Raw genomic sequence first — 19,259 nt, 5'->3', positions numbered from 1 at the left:
TTGAAATATACCAGGCTTGGGGTCTTCTTTCTCTCATGCCATTCTGCAGAATCGTAGGCTTTGGTGGAAAACAGTGCAGTTCCGTAACACAAAAGCGTAAATTCTCAGATTGGTAGGTCCTTGGAGCACATCTGCCTGTCCACGTCTAAGTATTTAGCAAAGCAGAGGAGGAATAATCTAATTGGGTTGATCCATTTCAATTACTGAGGCAGACACCATTGTTGGTAATGGATGAGTTGTTCGGTTTTTTTTCCCAATACCTCTTAACCTCATAAACTATGGAATTCATATCTTCAACGTGTACTTTACAGTAGCAAGATATCTACCCCTCTTCCCACCCACTCAGCCATTTCAATATGCACAGTTAATGAGTATTAAGTTTAAAAAATAACCTTAAAAGAATCAATTTCATGGTGAATGCATCTAGTTAAGCAAGCCATTTAAACAACATTTTACTCGTGTGTAGCAGACCATTTTATAAGTTACTGATAGCTTTACAAGCCTGTGTTTCAGACAAGCTAATTGGCTGTCTCTGATGTGTTTGGGGCTTTCACTCATTAACTCTCCTTCCTGTCTAGTACATACTTGACTAGCTCTCATACATATAGGTAGGACTTTTTAAACAACCGTATTCTCTTGCCAGGAGAAAGATTTTCATAGATAGATTTCTTCCAACTTACGATATTTGCCTTCTTGAAATAAAAATAAATCATAATTGAGTATTATCCCCAAACATGGAAGATACAGAATCAAGTATAACACCCTAAGAATGCTTGGTATCCAAAATGAATGTTGTTTTGAAAGAATGGAATAAAGGGAGGAGAGAAGAGGAAAAAGAAAAAGTGGTTAGCTGTTGGAAGCTGGCTGCCTCTGTAATTAATGGCTATGTTATAGATGTAATTGAAAAGGCCGATGCCTGCACCTGCATGCAAAGACAAGTGTACTGATGCTTCTCTTTTTGCATGTGTCAATGCTTTCCATTCTCTGAGATAAGAATTAGCTGCTTTATTTGAACACAGATTAAAGGAATAGCTCAAAACATAAGTGTCCTATGGGTCTTGAGGTTTCTGGAGTGGTTCTGTTTTCCACGATAGGCTGTTTACTTTTCTGTTTGCAAACAATTCACTGCAGCTGCCTGTTGGCATATGTATATAATAGAGTTTAAATCAGCTAGGCCTATAGTTTCAAAACTGTTCATGAAATCCCACCTCCTATATGAAACCTTGGCCTAATTAATTGTGCAGACTGGTAACTTCTCTCCAATATTCAGTTTCTCTCCTTTACTAACATTTTAATATGGGATGAAATATACTACATATTGTGTTGCCCTTTTCATTATAGTTTCATTGTACTGGGTATATTATGTCTGGCATTGTACTGGGTACATTAGAGAATACAAAATAATTTTTTCATTATTTGTGCCTTCAAGGAACTGAGGAGTCATACATATGAAAAAATTAGAGAATAATTATCCAAAATCTGTGTTATTTTAGTAAAACTAGCAGATCCTAGTGAATCTGGGTGAAAATGGAGTTCACCTTATACTTGTGGGCATGCTTCATCCCCAATGAGTCTGGATATCTTAACCCATTAATTTATATAATAATTATTGATAATGTCTGTTTCAAAGAGAAAATAATGGCTCACATAAATGAATTCATAATTGCCAAAAAGTGGAAAAAGCGCAAATGTCCATCAACTGATGAACCTGGATAAATGAAATACAGCCTATCCATAGAATATAACATTATTCAGCCATAAAAAGGAATGAAGTACTGATACATGCTGCATGTGGTGAACCTTGAAAACATTATGCTAAGTAAAAGAAAGCAGGCACAATTTAATTTAAAATGTGTAAGCGATCAGAATTGGCCTCCTATGTAGAGAGATATGAGAGTTTAGTTAAACTTGTAAATAGTATTAGACTATCTCAGAACTTGAGAGTCAGTGAATATATAAATTTAATGGAAGAAATTTTTAAGAATCCTTACTAGAAAATAAATAATTCCTGACTACTTCAGGATGTTTTGATTCTTAAGACAGTCTAAGAAAATTGACTATATTAAATTTATAAATGGAGTTTTGAAATGTTTGAGTGGTTAACTTAATTAAGTTTTTAAATGGACCTAAATAATTTTCAGCCCCCTGAATGTATTTGTTAAAACTTAACAGATGTATAGATAGAATATTAAGATTTTTAAGTTGAATATAATAGTTTCAGGAAAAACTAGGTTTCAGATACTATAAATTTAATAAATTGTATATCCCTTTTAAAACTGCAAAGCAACAATAACTGGTATTTCTGCGCACTAAAAGCTATCCTTAAGGACACCAAAACCCTCAAACTGACAGGTTACCCTGTACCCTGGAGTCCCTGTGGCCTTTAGGAAGTCTCCACATGGAAGAAACCCAGGCTGAACACAAGAAAAAAATAGGGCTTTGCTGAGAGATCTCCCTTCTGCCTGCTAGACCACAAGTGGGAACATCTGAAATTATAAGTGGGGCCTGGCCAGGTTGAAAAGCCAACTTCTCTGTCCCCCTAAAGTGTGAGGCAGAGCGGAGAGGAAGAGGGCTGGCAAGCCAGGTCACACGGAGGCCCCTGCCAAGGGCTTCTTGTGCCTCTGCTGGACAAAGCACGAAGCTGCAGCATGTGGTAGGCCAGGGTTTGGGAACTTTTTTTCTCTAAGAGGCCGGATAGTAACTTCTAGGCTTTGCAGGACACGCTTTCTCTGTGGCAATGACTCAATTTCGCCATTGTAGCATGAAAGCAGCCATAAATAAGTGAATAAGCATGACTAGGTTCCAATAAAACTTTATTTACGGGGAATTCATGGTGGCGTGGTGCTGAGGAGGCAACCAACAGTGGCTACTGTGCCTAAGGTCACTTCGACTTTGAAAAGTTTCTTCTATAACATTAAGGCTTCCCCTTGAGGTGATAGGAGGACATCTGCTGGGTCTTCAAAGATGTTCCTTTCCACCTGTGGATGGAAGCATCTGGGGTGGGAAGCAGGAGCTGGAGCAAAGGCCCGTGTGCAGGCATCCCTGCAGGCTGCAGCAGGCCGGATAGAATAACTGGAGTAGAGGAGGGTGCCAGTGGGGAAACTGGGTATATTTCACTGCCCCCTGAAAACAGGAAGCATCCATACCTAAGTCTGTGCCTTTCACAGTGATTGTCTGCTAAGCAAGCTTTGGGGCTAAGAGAATGAAACACCCCGCCATCCCCAGGTATATCAAAAAGAGAAAATAGGTATATGGATAATTTGTTCTGTAATTCCAGATTAGCAAATTAAGCAAAAATAGGAGTGCTTTTCAGATCCTAAATCTCACCACCAAAGCAAATGGGGTCATTTTATTTGGCTCTTCTGGAGCAGGCTAAATCCTCCTGTGCAGTGGAAGCCTGGGTTTCTACATAATTATTGTCACAACATATAGCATTCTATACACGTCAGAGGTTACTGCCTGGGCAAAAAGACTTCCAATAAGGGTGAGGCTCAATCACAGGTCATAACCTGCAATCATTTGTCTGGTTTTTAATTATTCCAAGGTCAGACAGGCTGCCCTCTGCTTAAGAAACAAGCCGTCTTATCAGAAGTACACTTTTATATTACACTTTTATATTACTGCTTTTATATTGAAAGCAGTCGTCCATTATAAATATGTATCCCAAAGTAATACTACGTATTGGTTAACATCAAGTTGCCATTTTCTGGTCCCTATTAGTACTCAGTGAAAAGGTATAATATCTACTCTATGTTGTCATGTCTTTGTAACTGTGGCAAATTGGTTTTACTTGTATTATTTATTTCTGCCTTTAATGACATATTTAGTACCTTTCTAAGGATTTCAAAATCCTGCAAGCAGTACAATGAAAGGGGGAACAGCTGGTGCTGCTCTCTCTAGACTAACCTTTCTTTGAACAAGCTGCCAAGAATGCACGCCAAAGAATCTTAATGACGCCCAGCACTTTATCTCTGGAACCCGTCCTGGAGCCATGGCATGGGCAAAGTTCTCTCTGACTTTGTTGAGGGTTACCAAGTGAAGCCTGTTCCATGAGCTTCTGCAGTGAAGACAGCTAAGCTAGAGGGTCCCTTTGCAAACATCCATACAAGATGCATATACTCAGTGATGTGCTGGTAAGCATTTAACAGCCAATTCTCTAGAAAGAAAAAGTCCTGGTTTGTTGCTCTTGCCGATTTCCGTGGTGTAAATACTCCAAACCATGGCCAATTGCACGACCTGTATGATTTGACATCCTTGTGTCTGGAATTGGAAAGAGAAGGCACACAGTCAGTATTTCAATACAAAGGTTTTCTGACAGCGTGACATGTAAATACAATAGGTGCATCTGCTGTAGCAGCTACAGCAAGGAGCTAGGGTGTAGCTGAGCAAGGACAGCTACAGTCATGGACAATATTGTGCAAAATTGCACAGGCCAGGGCTTCCCTGGTGGCACAGTGGTTGAGAATCCGCCTGCCAATGCAGGGGACATGGGTTCGAGCCCTGGTCTGGGAGGATCCCACATGCCGTGGAGCAACTAGGCCCGTGAGCCACAACTCCTGAGCCTGTGCGTCTGGAGCCTGTGCTCCGCAACAACAGAGGCCGCGATAATGAGAGGCCCGCGCACCGCGATGAAGAGTGGCCCCCACTCGCCGCAACTAGAGAAAGCCCTCGCACAGAAACGAAGACCCAACACAGCCATAAATAAATAAATAAATAAATAAATAAATAAATAAATAAATAAATAAATAAATAAATAAATAAATAAACAAACAAACAAACAAACCCAAAAGTTAAAAAAAAAAAAAATTGCACAGTCCATTCAGGCTCTGTTAACATCCTCTTAATTGGAGCCCTGGGGTAAATTTATCATCCAGACGGTACTTTTTTTTTTTTTTTTAATTGAACTACAGTTGATTTACAATGTTGTGTTAGCTTCAGGTGTACAGCAAAGTGATTCAGTTATATCTATATATTCTTTTTCAGATTATTTTCCATTATAGGTTATTACAAGATATCAAATATAGTTCTCTGTGCTATACAGTAGGTCCTTGTTGTTTATCTATTTTCTTTATAATAGTATGTATCTATTAATCCCAAATTTTTAATTTATCCCTCCCCCCCGACCATACCTTTATCAAAGAGTTAAGAACCAATATGAACCTGTCCCCAAAAAACATTATTCATACAGTTCTTTAAAGAGTACAAACCATGCAATGGACACATTGCTATGACAAGGAAGCCATATTGAATCCACTGAGTTCAAGAGAGTTAACTGAGTCGTGTTCTCTTGCATCATCCTCCGGCTTTCCCGTCTACCCATCAAGTCCACAACTGCAATTTTTCCTGGCTTTCTGAATTTTGTTGACGATCCTCACCCTGTAGTCTCTACCGTCTGTCTTATCTGTTGACCTGTCACTATCGATTGGAAGGAGCCAAAGTTGTCAACCTAGACTCCGTGAGTCCTGATTCCTTCTCAAAAGATGAAGAAAGAAGGTGCCTTTATTCCTGAAGATTTTTTTTTTCAACAATCTTCTACCAAGATACTTCTTATTCAAATTGACTTACATGATTTCAGAATTATTCTAAATAATAATATCCCTCTTTATGTGAATCAATTGCTTTTCCTACTTTCAGTTGAAGTATATATAGTCAGAGTGCTCTAAGTGAGTGAAAAAGCCTTTTGTAAACTCTACAGTACTGAACAGTCTTTCATGGCCACTAAAGAGCCAGGAGCAGGGTGGGGACTTGTAATCTTAACACACAAATGATGAAGACCGTCCCCTCATTGGGCTGTTGTTTCTGTTTTGTTTTGGTTTTACAGTATTCTCTCAAATCAGTGGAACCCCATACATTGGCAAGGGGAGCGCTGGCACAGGTAGCTCATTAGAGCATGTTCACGAGGCTCATTCAAGAGGTAGTGGTTGAATGAATGAAGCTTGTAGGAAGCCAACTTTCAGGATGCAGATTTCCAAAACAGCTTATACTGATCCTCACTCCATCACAGCCACCCCCAAGCTTAAGAGAGGTCCGTTATAATCGGCTCGTTTTTTGCAGAGGGAATATACGTGTGTGTGTAGATGGGGATCTGGGGAAGATGGGGGAGGGGAGAAGATATCCAGCTTCTATCTCTAGTGGTGAATGTATGCAAAAATAAGCTCTTAGCCCCAGACAGGCTCAAGAGATACCTGCATCCACAGGGACAGGATCTGGACATGTGGTATTCTGGACATGTGAGGGGAGAGGGTGCTTTTAGTTACAGCAGTGACCGGTTGGTGCTGATGGCATTGCGTTCATTAGAACTAGGGGTGACATATTCTAGGGTACACAGCACAGTCCCGTGCATCCTAAAGAATTGTCAAAAATCACCTTTTTAATGTCTTGCCACACATTCATGTGGGTCAAAGCACTGTTCATAAATATCTGAGCTTGCAAAGCAACTCTATGTAACATGAAAACACTAAGTAACCCCTTGTGGAGCATTCTATCACCCGGCTCCCCAGAAGTGTTTAAAGGAAAACGAGGCCAACTCTGACCACACACTACTTACATGGTTTAATAACAAAAACAGAAAAAAATAAGCAGCTTATCATTATAAATAAAATAAGATTTACAGGTTTTTAAAAAGGAAAGACCTATCATTGCAGTTCAGAAACTATTTATGTGACTTCTAGAAATTTAGTCGCAACAGGTTTGCAGGAATTAAAAATAAAATTTTTGAATGTGAAGTAAGGGCAAGATAGGAAAAACAGTGAGTATCATTACAACCCCATTAGGGGTCCTGTAAGTAGGAAAGAATTGTTTTGTTACTTCTCTACTCAAGGAAACATAAAGGACATCTCCTACCCAGTGAGTGGGTCTCCTATGCTATGTAATGTCTCACAGGTTCAACAGCTGCTACAAACATTATCAGCAATGAGATGGTGCCGATTTGTCTCTGTTATATTAGGACTTTACAGTAAATGCGATGTGTGGATAACAATGCAGTAATTCAAATCACCCCAAAGTTTTGTGAGTGAAGAAAGGGCTCTGATGACATAGCTAAAATAGGTTGGCAACTTATGGTGGCTTTGTTTTCCTATCTCTAGGGTGGATCAGTGGCCACTAACAAATGCCCACTCTCTGTGGCCACCCCGAAAATAGCTCGATGACCACAGGTTGCCAGGCAGCTGTATTCTGATGTCATTCCCCCAAGTGCCATCACCAGAGGCCAATGTGAAACAACCACCAGCTCCTAATTCCAGCAGTTTCCAGTTAGCCATTACATTTAAGTAGCTGATAAAGCAGTCAAGAGAGTTGGGTTCATTTCTCTTGAGTCATTTTTAAAATGTTTATCTGATAAGAAAATAACCTTTAAAAAATGATGTCGATCATAAAAAATAGATCCTTGCATCATAGGCAGTTTTTTTAAACCTTAAAAATAATAAGGTTATTATATAAGCACATGTAAGCATATGATTTATGTTGGTCAATCTTAAACATCTTTCTTTAAAATTATACATCAGCATACAGAAGGACAGAGAAAGCAATTATGGACAAGTCAAGTGTGACAGTGGGTCATTTTTATTGTCGTAATTGAGGGGAGGCATTAAAATGTGAACTTCAGGTTAATATAAGAAAACAAAATAAAAAATGTTATCCTAAAGAAAAAAGTTCAAGGCAGAACATTAAGTCTTCATCTTCTCCTCTCTTGTATTGTACTCTTTGGCTTTAGAAACATAAAACTCTGGGTAATGAAAATCTATGTTCCTGCAGCAAACATAGTCACTTACTGTACTTGAGTATCATTGGAATGCCAAACTTGTTTTTAAAATGATATTGTAAAGGTAGAGTGGTGTGGAATCATTTGGATACCAGTAGGGTGAATATGGCAGAATTAGGTACCCACTTAGGTTACAGATATGAAAATCTCAGGTTACCCAGCCGTATTTGCCAGCTTAACACCAATAGGCTCCTTCATCTGGTGACCACCCTGTAATTGAAGCTTCCATTTCCTTCTCATGTTTAATATTCATCAGGAACAACTTCTGAAACATAACTACCTTTGGACATCTTTCTTATCTTCCAAGTGTGCCTACGTCATAGACTATATTTTCAGTTGCCTAGTAACCAACCTGATGAGTGGCTAAAATCCTTACTGTGCTTTTGTGATTAATCCGTATTGCAAAATGTCACAAGTTATGATATTTTGTGATTCTTTACATCTAACGTTGTTTTTAAATTAGCTGTCGATATGCTACTAGTATGAATTCCGTGAATTTTTAAGTAAACCATTCGGAGGAAGTAGTGTTAGTAATATGCACTTACTGTGTTAGTCTTTATTTTAATAGTATTGGATTTCTTGCCACTAGTCCTCTTCCCAGTTATTAGCAATACTTAAAATGCTGTCCTTTTAGATTCGAGGTTATAAAATGTGACAAGGGTACAAATTGCTTCATGTACCAGATTTGCATGTGACATGCTGTCCACTCTTGATGGGAGGCATCATTGATCAAATAGCGGACTGTTTCATAAGCACAGGGTTCCCCATTTTTGCACTTAGTGGCACGATCTGAAACCTGTCTTTGTGGCAGAATCAAGGAGACTAGCACCTCGGGTTTTAAACTCTTTAGAGCGGCCACCTCCTTCTAGCTATAGATTTAAACATGTTCCCCACCTTGTCGCTCCTGCCAGGTCTTCTCTCCCCCTGCTGGCCCACAGCTCCCTCGGTCCACTGACTGGCAGCCCCTCCCTTGGCGGGGCAAGGTTGGTCCTTGGTGCTGGTCGTTGCACAAGCAATTTCATATTCTTTTTTTTTTTTTGACTCATCAATACTTTATTAAAAAAATTTGTTTTGAATTTTATTTTATTTTATTTTTTACACAGCAGGTCCTTACTAGTCATCAATTTTATACACATCAGTGTATACATGTCAATCCCAATCACCCAATTCATCACACCCCCACGCCCACCCCCCCACCACTTTCCCCCCTTGGTGTCCATACATTTGTTCTTTACATCTGTGTCTCAATTTCTGCCCTGCAAACCGGTTCATCTGTACCATTTTTCTAGGTTCCACATATATGCGTTAATATACGATATTTGTTTTTCTCTTTCTGACTTACTTCACTCTGTATGACACTCTCTAGATCCATCCACGTCTCTACAAATGACCCAGTTTTGTTCCTTTTTATGACTGACTAATATTCCATTGTATATATGTACCACATCTTCTTTATCCATTCGTCTGTCGATGGGCATTTAGGTTGCTTCCATGACCTGGCTATTGTAAAGAGTGCTGCAATGAACATTGGGGTGCATGTGTCTTTTTGAATTATGGTTTTCTCTGGGTATATGCCCAGTAGTGGGATTGCTGGGTCATATGGTAATTCTATTTTTAGTTTTTAAAGGAACCTCCATACTGTTCTCCATAGTGGCTGTATCAATTTACATTCCCACCAACAGTGCAAGAGGGTTCCCTTTTCTCCACACCCTCTCCAGCATTTGTTGTTTGTAGATTTTCTGATGATGCCTATTCTAACTGGTGTGAGGTGATACCTCATTGTAGTTTTGATTTGCATTTCTCTAATCATTAGTGATGTTGAGCAGCTTTTCATGTGCTTCTTGGCCATCTGTATGTCTTCTTTGGAGAAATGTCTATTTAGGTCTTCTACCCATTTTTGGACTGGGTTGTTTGTTTTTTTAATATTGAGGTGCATGAGCTGCTTATATATTTTGGAGATTAGTCCTTTGTCCATTGATTTGTTTGCAAATATTTTCTCCCATTCTGAGGGTTGTCTTTTCGTCTTGTTTATGGTTTCCTTTGCTGTACAAAAGCTTTGCAGTTTCATTAGGTCCCATTTGTTTATTTTTGTTTTTATTTCCATTACTCTAGGACGTGGATCAAAAAAGATCTTGCTGTGATTTATGTCAAAGAGTGTTCTTCCTATGTTTTCTTCTAAGAGTTTTATAGTGGCCAGTCTTACATTTAGGTCTCGAATCCATTTTGAGTTTATTTTTGTGTATGGTGTTAGGGAGTGTTCTAATTTCATTCTTTTACATGTAGCTGTCCAGTTTTCCCGGCACCACTTATTGAAGAGACTGTCTTTTCTCCATTGTATATCTTTGCGTCCTTTGTCATAGATTAGTTGACCATAGGTGCATGGGTTTATCTCTGGGCTTTCTATCTTGTTCCATTGATCTATGTTTCTGTTTTTGTGCCAATACCATATTGTCTTGATTACTGTAGCTTTGTCATATAATCTGAAGTCAGGGAGTCTGATTCCTCCAGCTCCGTTTCTTTCCCTCAAGACTGCTTTGGCTATTTGGGGTCTTTTGTGTCTCCATACAAATTTTAAGATTTTTTGTTCTAGTTCCGTAAAACATGCCATTGGTAATTTCATAGGGATTGCACTGATTCTGTAGATCGCTTTGGTTAGTATAGTCATTTTCACAATATTGATTCTTCCAATGCAAGAACATGGTATATCTCTCCATCTGTTGGTATCATCTTTAATTTCTTTCATCAGTGTCTTATAGTTTTCTGCATACAGGTCTTTTGTCTCCCTAGGTATTTTATTCTTTTTGTTGCAGTGGTAAATGGGAGTGTTTCCTTAATTTTTCTTTCAGATTTTTCATTGTTAGTGTATAGGAATGCAAGGGATTTCTGTGCATTAATTTTGTATCCTGCAACTTTACCAAATTCATGGATTAGCTCTAGTAGTTTTCTGGTGGCATCTTTAGGATTCTCTATGTATAGTATCATGTCATCTGCAAACAGTGACAGTTTTACTTCTTCGTTTCCAATTTGTATTCCTTTTATTTCTTTTTCTTCTCTGATTGCCATGGCTAAGACTTGCAAAACTATGTCGAATAATAGCGGTAAGAGTGGACATCCTTTTCTTGTTCCTGATCTTAGAGGAAATGCTTTCAGTTTTTCACCATTGAGAATGATGTTGGCTGCGGGTTTGTCGTATATGGCCTTTCTTATGTTGAGGTAGGTTCCCTCTATGCCCACTTTCTGGAGAGTTTTTATCATAAATGGGTGTTGAATTTTGTCAAAAGCTTTTTCTGCATCTATTGAAATGATCATATGGTTTTTATTCTTCAGTTTGCTAATATGGTTTATCACATTGATTGATTTGCGTATATTGAAGAATCCTTGCATCCCTGGGATAAATCCCACTTGATCATGGTGTATGATCCTTCTAATGTGTTGTTGGCTTCCGCTTGCTAGTATTTTGTTGAGGATTTTTGCATCTATATTCATCAGTGATATTGGTCTGTAATTTTCTTTTTTTGTAGTATCTTTGTCTGGTTTTGGTATCAGGGTGATGGTGGCTTCATAGAATGAGTTTGGGAGTGTTCCTTCCTCTGCAGTTTTTTGGAAGAGTTTGAGAAGGATGGGTGTTAGCTCTTCTCTAAATGTTTGATAGAATTCACCTGTGAAGCCATCTGGTCCTGGACTTTTGTTTGTTGGAAGATTTTTAATCACAGTTTCAATTTCATTACTTGTGATTGGTCTGTTCATATTTTCTATTTCTTCCTGGTTCAGTCTTGGAAGGTTATACCTCTCTAAGAATTTGTCCATTTCTTCCAGGTTGTCCATTTTATTGGCATAGAGTTGCTTGTAGTAGTCTCTTAGGATGCTTTGTATTTCTGCGGTGTCTGTTGTAACTTCTCCTTTTTCATTTCTAATTTTATTGATTTGAGTGATCTCCCTCTTTTTCTTGATGAGTCTGGCTAAAGGTTTATCAATTTTGTTTATCTTCTCAAAGAACCAGGTTTTAGTTTTATTGATCTTTGCTATTGCTTTCTTTGTTTCTATTTCATTTATTTCTGCTCTGATCTTTATGATTTCTTTCCTTCTGCTAACTTTGGGTTTTGTTTGTTCTTCTTTCTCTAGTTCCTTTAGGTGTAAGGTTAGATTGTTTATTTGAGATTTTTCTTGTTTCTTGAGGTAGGCTTGTATAGCTATAAACTTCCCTCTTAGAACTGCTTTTGCTGCATCCCATGGGTTTTGGATCATCGTGTTTTCATTGTCATTTGTCTCTAGGTATTTTTTGATTTCCTCTTTGATTTCTTCAGTGATCTCTTGGGTATTTAGTAACGTACTGTTTAGCCTCCATGTGTTTGTGTTTTTTACGTTTATTTCCCTGTAATTCATTTCTAATCTCATAGCGTTGTGATCAGAAAAGATGCTTGATATGATTTCAGTTTTCTTAAATTTACTGTGGCTTGATTTGTGACCAAAGATGTGATCTATCCTGGAGAATGTTCCGTGCGCACTTGAGAAGAAAGTGTAATCTGCTGTTTTTGGATGGAATGTCCTATAAATATCAATTAAATCTATCTGGTCTATTGTGTCATTTAAAGCTTGTGTTTCCTTAGTAATTTTCTGTTTGGATGATCTGTCCATTGGTGTAAGTGAAGTGTTAAAATCCCCCACTATTATTGTGTTAGTGTCAATTTCCTCTTTTATTGCTGTTAGCAGTTGCCTTATGTATTGAGGTGCTCCTATGTCGGGTGTATATGTATTTATAATTGTTATATCTTCTTCTTGGATTGATCCCTTGATCATTATGTAGTGTCCTTCCTTGTCTCTTGTAACATTCTTTATTTTAAAGTCTATTTCATCTGATATGAGTATTACTGCTCCAGCTTTCTTTTGATTTCCATTTGCATGGAATATCTTTTTCCATCCCCTCACTTTCAGTCTGTATGTGTCCCTAGGTCTGAAGTGGGTCTCTTGTAGACAGCATACATATGGGTCTTGTTTTTGTACCCATTCAGCAAACCTGTGTCTTTTGGTTGGAGCATTTAATCCATTCACATTTAAGGTAATTATCGATATATACGTTCCTATGACCATTTTCTTAATTGTTTTGGGTTTGTTTTTGTAGGTCCTTTTCTTCTCTTGTGTTTCCCACTTAGAGAAGTTCCTTTAGCATTTGTTGTAGAGCTGGTTTGGTGCTGCTGAATTCTCTTAGCTTTTGCTTGTCTGTAAAGCTTTTGATTTCTCCATCGAATCTGAATGAGACCCTTGCCGGGTAGAGTAATCTTTTTTGTAGGTTCTTCCCTTTCATCACTTTAAGTATATCATGCCACTCCCTTCTCGCTTGTAAAGTTTCTGCTGAGAAATCAGCTGTTAACCTTATGGGAGTTCTCTTGTATGTTATTTGTTGTTTTTCCTTTGCTGCTTTCAATAATTTCTCTTTGTCTTTAATTTTTGCCAGTTTGATTACTATTTGTCTCGGCGTGTTTCTCTTTGGGTTTATCCTGTATGGGACTCTCTGCACTTCCTGGACTTGGGTGGCTATTTCCTTTCCCATGTTAGGGAAGTTTTCGACTATAATCTCTTCAAATATTTTCTCGGGTCCTTTCTCTCTCTCTCCTCCTTCTGGGACCCCTATAATGCAAATGTTATTCATTTAATGTTGTCCCAGAGGTCTGTTAGGCTGTCTTCATTTCTTTTCATTCTTTTTTCTTTATTCTGTTCCACATCAGTGAATTCCACCATTCTGTCTTCCAGGTCACTTATCCGTTCTTCTGCCTCAGTTATTCTGCTATTGATTCCTTCTAGTTTAGTTTTCATTTCAGTTATTGTATTGTTGATCTCTGTTTGTTTGTTCTTTAATTCTTCTAGGTCTTTGTTAAACATTTCTTGCATCGTCTCGATCTTCGCCTCCATTCTTTTTCCGAGGTCCTGGATCATCTTCACTATCATTATTCTGAACTCTTTTTCTGGAAGGTTCCCTATCTCCACTTCATTTAGTTGTTTTTCTGGGGGTTTATCTTGTTCCTTCAGCTGGTACATAGCCCTCTGCCTTTTCATCTTGTCTATCTTTCTGTGAATGTGGTTTTTGTTCCACAGGCTGCAGGATTGTAGTTCTTTTTGCTTCTGCTGTCTGCCCTCTGGTGGATGAGGCTATCTAAGAGGCTTGTGCAAGTTTCCTGATGGGAGGGACTGGTGGTGGGTAGAGCTGACTGTTGCTCTGGTGGGCAGAGCTCAGTGAAACTTTAATCTGCTTGACTGCTGATGGGTGGGGCTGGGTTACCTCCCTGTTGGTTGTTTGGCCTGAGGCAACCCAACACTGGAGCCTACCTGGGCTCTTTGCTGGGGCTAAGGGCGGACCCTAGGAGGGCTCACGCCAAGGAGTACTTCCCAGAACTTCTGCTGCCAGTGTCCTTGTCCCCACGGTGAGCCACAGCCACTGCCCACCTCTGCAGGAGACCCTCCAACACTAGCAGGTAGGTCTGGTTCAGTCTCCGCTGGGGTCACTGCTCCTTCCCCTGGGTCCTGATGCACACACTACTTTGTGTGTGCCCTCCAAGAGTGGAGTCTCTGTTTACCCCAGTCCTGTCAAAGTCCTGCAGTCAAATCCCTCTAGCCTTCAAAGTCTTGATTCTCTAGGAATTCCTCCTCCCATTGCCAGGCCCCCAGGTTGGGAACCTGAGGTGGGGCTCAGAACCTTCACTCCAGTGGGTGGACTTCTGTGGTATAAGTGTTCTCCAGTCTGTGAGTCACCCACCCAGCAGTTATGGGATTTGATTTTACTGTGATTGTGCCCCTCCTACCATCTCACTGTGGCTTCTCCTTTGTCTTTGGATGTGGGGTGTCTTTTTTGGTGAGTTCCAGTGTCTTCCTGTCGATGATTGTCCAGCAGCTAGTTGTGATTCTGGTGTTCTCGCAAGAGGGAGTGAGAGCACGTCCTTCTACTCCGCCATCTTGTTTCCTAATCTCATATTCTTTTTGAAGTAAGTCATTTTCAGAGCCCTGAAGAAAAGAAACTAAAAGAATGGAGTCTACATTTTCCATAAGGGAGAATCCTCTTAACAACATGATTTGTAAAATACCTTGCCCAAAAATTGTGCTGAAGTTGTGGACCCATTTTCTGGTCTGTAGGTGAGCTTTCCATTACTCTTCAGAATCAGAATTAATGAGAGTCCTTCCATTCTCAAGGGCTTCTTTTGTTTTTCAGGAGTGGCATTTATTTTGAATTTGCAGACATCTTTAGGAGTACTTCTGGGACACACTTGAACTGTAAAATGTTAGCATATTTGTGGTTCCTAAATTACCATAAAAACGTAGTGTTATTTATATCTTCTTACTCACATAAAAAATGTACACACATATTAATACCACTTTGAATGGTGTATCTCTGCTGTTAACAATAGTCTGGTGCTTGTGATGAGAAAAGCAAAATGAAACCACATTTGGAAGTGGCATCAGATTGGGACACCTTTTTTTTCTGGGTCAGGTATTGACTAAGGTAAGACCTGGGGATTCTCCATGGCACATGAGATTTAACACAGTTCGTTGACCAAGAATGTCTTTGAACAATGCGTCTTCTGATGTTGCCACTCACTGTATTTGATGTTATGTAAACCCTGCTGGGGTATAAATACAATGTCCTTTTCTTGTGTGATGTAGTGTGTGTGTTTGTAGCTTCGTGAACTTTGTACTTTATCATACCGTTTGAGAGAAAATCAATACTTCTGAAAGCCATAATAATTTGATATTTATTCACAGTCAGGAGTTGGTAATCCTGGATGTTATTAGTCAGTATCCTAGCCTTGTACACAGTAAGAGTGACTTGTGACCTGTTATTAATCAAACAGATTTTTCAGATAGCAAATGCTCCACCTTACATACCAGTTATAAGGTCTTGATTTTCCCCTCCCTGAAAATTCAGGACTGGGAGAAAAAGAAAAGCTAGGAGACTTTATGTATGTACGTATATTTATATAAGTTTATATATGCAGATACATACACTTGGTTTCTATCCTCTTTCTTAGAAAACCACCTTCCCAGGTCTCAGAAATACATGCCAGAGACATGTATTTAAATGAGAGAGAGAAAGGATTATTTAAATTATTTTTGTTGTTGTTGTGTGTGTGTTTGATGGTCAAAATAATTGTCTTGTGTAATCGATAGTGTACATATTATTGGCCGTCACCAATTTAATAAGTTAACAAGGTAATGTAGTGAAAGCTACTCTGCTAGAGTTATTTTGATTGAATTGCAACTTTTTGGTGTCTGCAGTGTATTTTTGCCCTGTGCCATAGTACATATAATTCTTTCTTAGGCTTCGTCAGACCTCCCATGCCGTTAAGTGAATGGATGGAATGGTAGCTTGCAAGGGGGTCATTCACCCCTAAAAAAAACACTCCTGGGTCACAATATATAACCCACATTATAACCACAGCTGTGGATGGGATTTTAGCAAGTCCTGGCCATCATGGTTCATATAACTTCTTAAAATCCCCCTACTTCATTACTCACAAAATTTTGGTATGAGAAAGACTCTGATATGATTAATAACATATTTCTCTCCCCCCCTCCCCAATTAAGGTCAAAAAATATTTTGAACTTGAACCACTTGCACGCGGAAAACGCTGGATTCTGCAGCCCTGCTCGCTGGATGACATGGATGCACTGAAAGACAGCTTCTCTCAGCTGATAAATTTGTTAGAAGAAAAAGACCATGAAGCTGTAAGAATGTGAAATTTGGCGAAGAAAATGGGTTCCCACAAGGCCTTGAACCTATCATGTTAGTTTCTCCGTTTAATTTTATTTTGGTATCAAGACTGTAATGGCTTCAGTATCTGTTTTCTTCCAGTTATCTCAGACTCTCATCTCTCTATTAAAGTGAATATTCTGTAAATCAGGTGAATTATCATCGGCATTACCGTCAAGTATACACTACTGAGAGAGAATGTATTCTCTGTTTACCACTAATTATCTTCACCGCATGTCTCTTCCTTCTGTTGTTCTAAGCGTCTCTTCTCTACTGTGTGCTAAAACGGATGGAATTCGTGGCTCACAGAAATCAAATCCCTTATGGAGGACTCAGGGAGACTGAGAACCTCGGCTCATTCACCCTGGGTTTGGGGTGGAGTACTGTGTGACTAGGGCTCCCCCATAATATGTGTATCATTTTCAAGATCTCTTGGGGGTTTTATTTTATCTTATTTGTAAGTTTTCTGTATACTGGCGTTACAGCGTATGGGAGAAAAATGAGTACCAAAAACTTCAATTAATCACCTTATCAGAAAGGAGTATCCTGCCATAGTAAAATTGACTTCGAAGAACTTAGACAAGTTGCCTACTCTTTTTTTTTTTTTTTTAATTACATCTGAAGTCTCCCTCAATCCCCTCTTTTAAGAGCAAAGACATTGTTTCTGTTTTCAAGAAGAGTTAGAGGAGATTTAGGCACAATGCATGCATCACTGATTACTATTCCATCAAGTCCTCAAATATTTTTTTAGTAGAAAAATTACCCAATGTAAAGTCGAGCTGCAGTGTAACATGTTTCTGAAAATCTTTTTCTAAAAATCTTATGTCTGATTGAAATAGAGAAAATAATTTTTAAAGTAGAGAAAAAATTTTTTAAACAGCCAAATGAAATATAGTTTATACTGGCTAGGGCTTAAGCTGGCGTGGATTTGACAAAGATAATAAAGGCAGAATCATCTGTGTATTCATTCAGTAAGTGCTAATGTCGTTTAATGGAGTCTGTTAATGCCCCATCCAATAATTAAAGGTCTATCAGTATTTCTCTTATAAACCTCTATTTTCAGGGGTTTCAGTATGCCCTTAAAAGTGTGCTGGGGCTGCAGCAAATAAATAATTTTAGGGCCTAGATTCAGTCTTTGGAACTAATTTTTTTTCATTTAGTTTAAATGATAAAATTATACAGATAAATGTACAGGTTTACTAAGTTTTGCCACCTTTGACCTTTTCTAAATCAGGAATAATCTATGGATATTGAGGTTAATGGATGAGATACTCTTTGGCACATTTTGTAGATTTTGGGCCACTTAAAATACCAAGTGGCCAAATGATAGAAGACTGCTCCCTTCACCTGAGCAATAAAAACATGTTTGCAATTTTTAGGTAGCATTGACTGATTCCCAAATACCACACTCACACTGTATTACAGGGTGATGTAATACCTTGTAATTCTCCAGAAGTTATATGTCATTCAAATTTTGCTTTTGTGGTTTGATCTTGTAGGTGGATTTTAATGAAATCATTACCTTTGAAACATCGAACACTTCTTTTAAGCTTTTTTTTTTTAATGGAGTGGATCAAAAAAGATTCATATTCAGATTTTATCTACGGCATCCTTGAATATTATCAACCTTATATAATCCGTGAGCAGCACAAAACTTTTACTCCGATGACCACTTACAAAAGTCCTGCTTTTATTTCGTCCTGTTGTGCTCGTCTTCTATGAAAAATAAATGATTATTAGGCATTGCTTTCTCTGCAAGTTCATTAAATGTAGAATGTTATCTTTTTAAGATACCGTGGCTGAGTGCTCCTAAGCCATCTGTTAAATGACTTCCCGTTGTCTGCGTGTGTGTTCATGTGTGCTCCAGGGATGGGCTTCTTCTCAGACCCACGACTGTCTGCAGTGTCTCAGCCGTCAGAATGAAAACATTATCAATCAGTACCCAACAACAGCTGTTTTTGACAAGTTTCTGTCTGACGCCTAATGCTTTACAACTGTCAATAAGGCTCCTTCTTTGTCTAGCAGTTCAGAGCTCGCAGTCTTGCTGCTTCCGTGCGGCATCCTGTCCTTGTAACCCTAGAATTTGCCGTGTTTGGGAAATCCACGTGGGGGGAGGGGAGAGGGCTTGGACGGACATGGGTGGGTGGGTGGTGGGTGAACGTGTCTGTCGTATTCCTACTTGTAAAATGCCACAGGTGTCTTAGTTTGCATATTCAAATATTATATAGGAAAAACAGTCTGTTATGTATTTCTTCACTTAGCTTCTTGTTATATTTATGGAAGTTATCAGTTTTTGTACCTTCTTAGCTCAAGCAGTTGCCTTTTTGTAATGGCAATTAATTTATATGACAGAACTTTGTATCTCCTGTAGTTTACAGTATCAGTTGCTAATTAACTGCCATATTGCCCTGTCTTTCTATTAAAAAATTCTGTACCTATACTTAGAGGTTAACAGATTCATGTGGACAATTGCCAGGCAAGAAGAACTCGTATTGTCCGTGATTTATATATGATTTCCACTATCTTCAAATGAAAATAAACGCTGAGTAGAATTGATGTTTTCAGACTGACTCCTTCCAGCTTTAGCATTTGGGAGTCCCAGATTTCTGTTTACATTTGTGTTGCCTGTTTAAGTCTTCAAAATAAGTTCTGCTGCTCTTGGGTCAAAACAAATGATTAATTCGCATTTCCTTTGAAGCCACTGTGAAAACCTTAAGAGAGAAAAAAAAAGAAGAAAAGCACAAGTGTCTTTTCCGGTTGGTT

General features: G+C 38.8%; 1 protein-coding gene across 1 annotated transcript in view; it reads left to right on the top strand.

The window, feature by feature from the left end:
- The window catches only part of ARL15 (ARF like GTPase 15), a 416,961-nt gene extending 398,361 nt beyond the window's left edge, over positions 1 to 18,600 (top strand). The window contains exon 5 of the mRNA XM_068535336.1: positions 16,331 to 18,600. Within this exon, the coding sequence (XP_068391437.1) occupies positions 16,331 to 16,483 (153 nt within the window). The 3' untranslated portion in view covers positions 16,484 to 18,600. The remainder of the gene's footprint in view (positions 1 to 16,330) is intronic.
- Positions 18,601 to 19,259: the final 659 nt, after the last annotated feature.

This window comes from Eschrichtius robustus, chromosome 2 (assembly GCF_028021215.1).
Source record: "Eschrichtius robustus isolate mEscRob2 chromosome 2, mEscRob2.pri, whole genome shotgun sequence".
NCBI lineage: Eukaryota > Metazoa > Chordata > Mammalia > Artiodactyla > Eschrichtiidae > Eschrichtius > Eschrichtius robustus.
The sequence above is the reverse complement of the archived record's forward strand: the minus strand, read 5'-3'. Positions and strand labels throughout refer to the sequence as shown.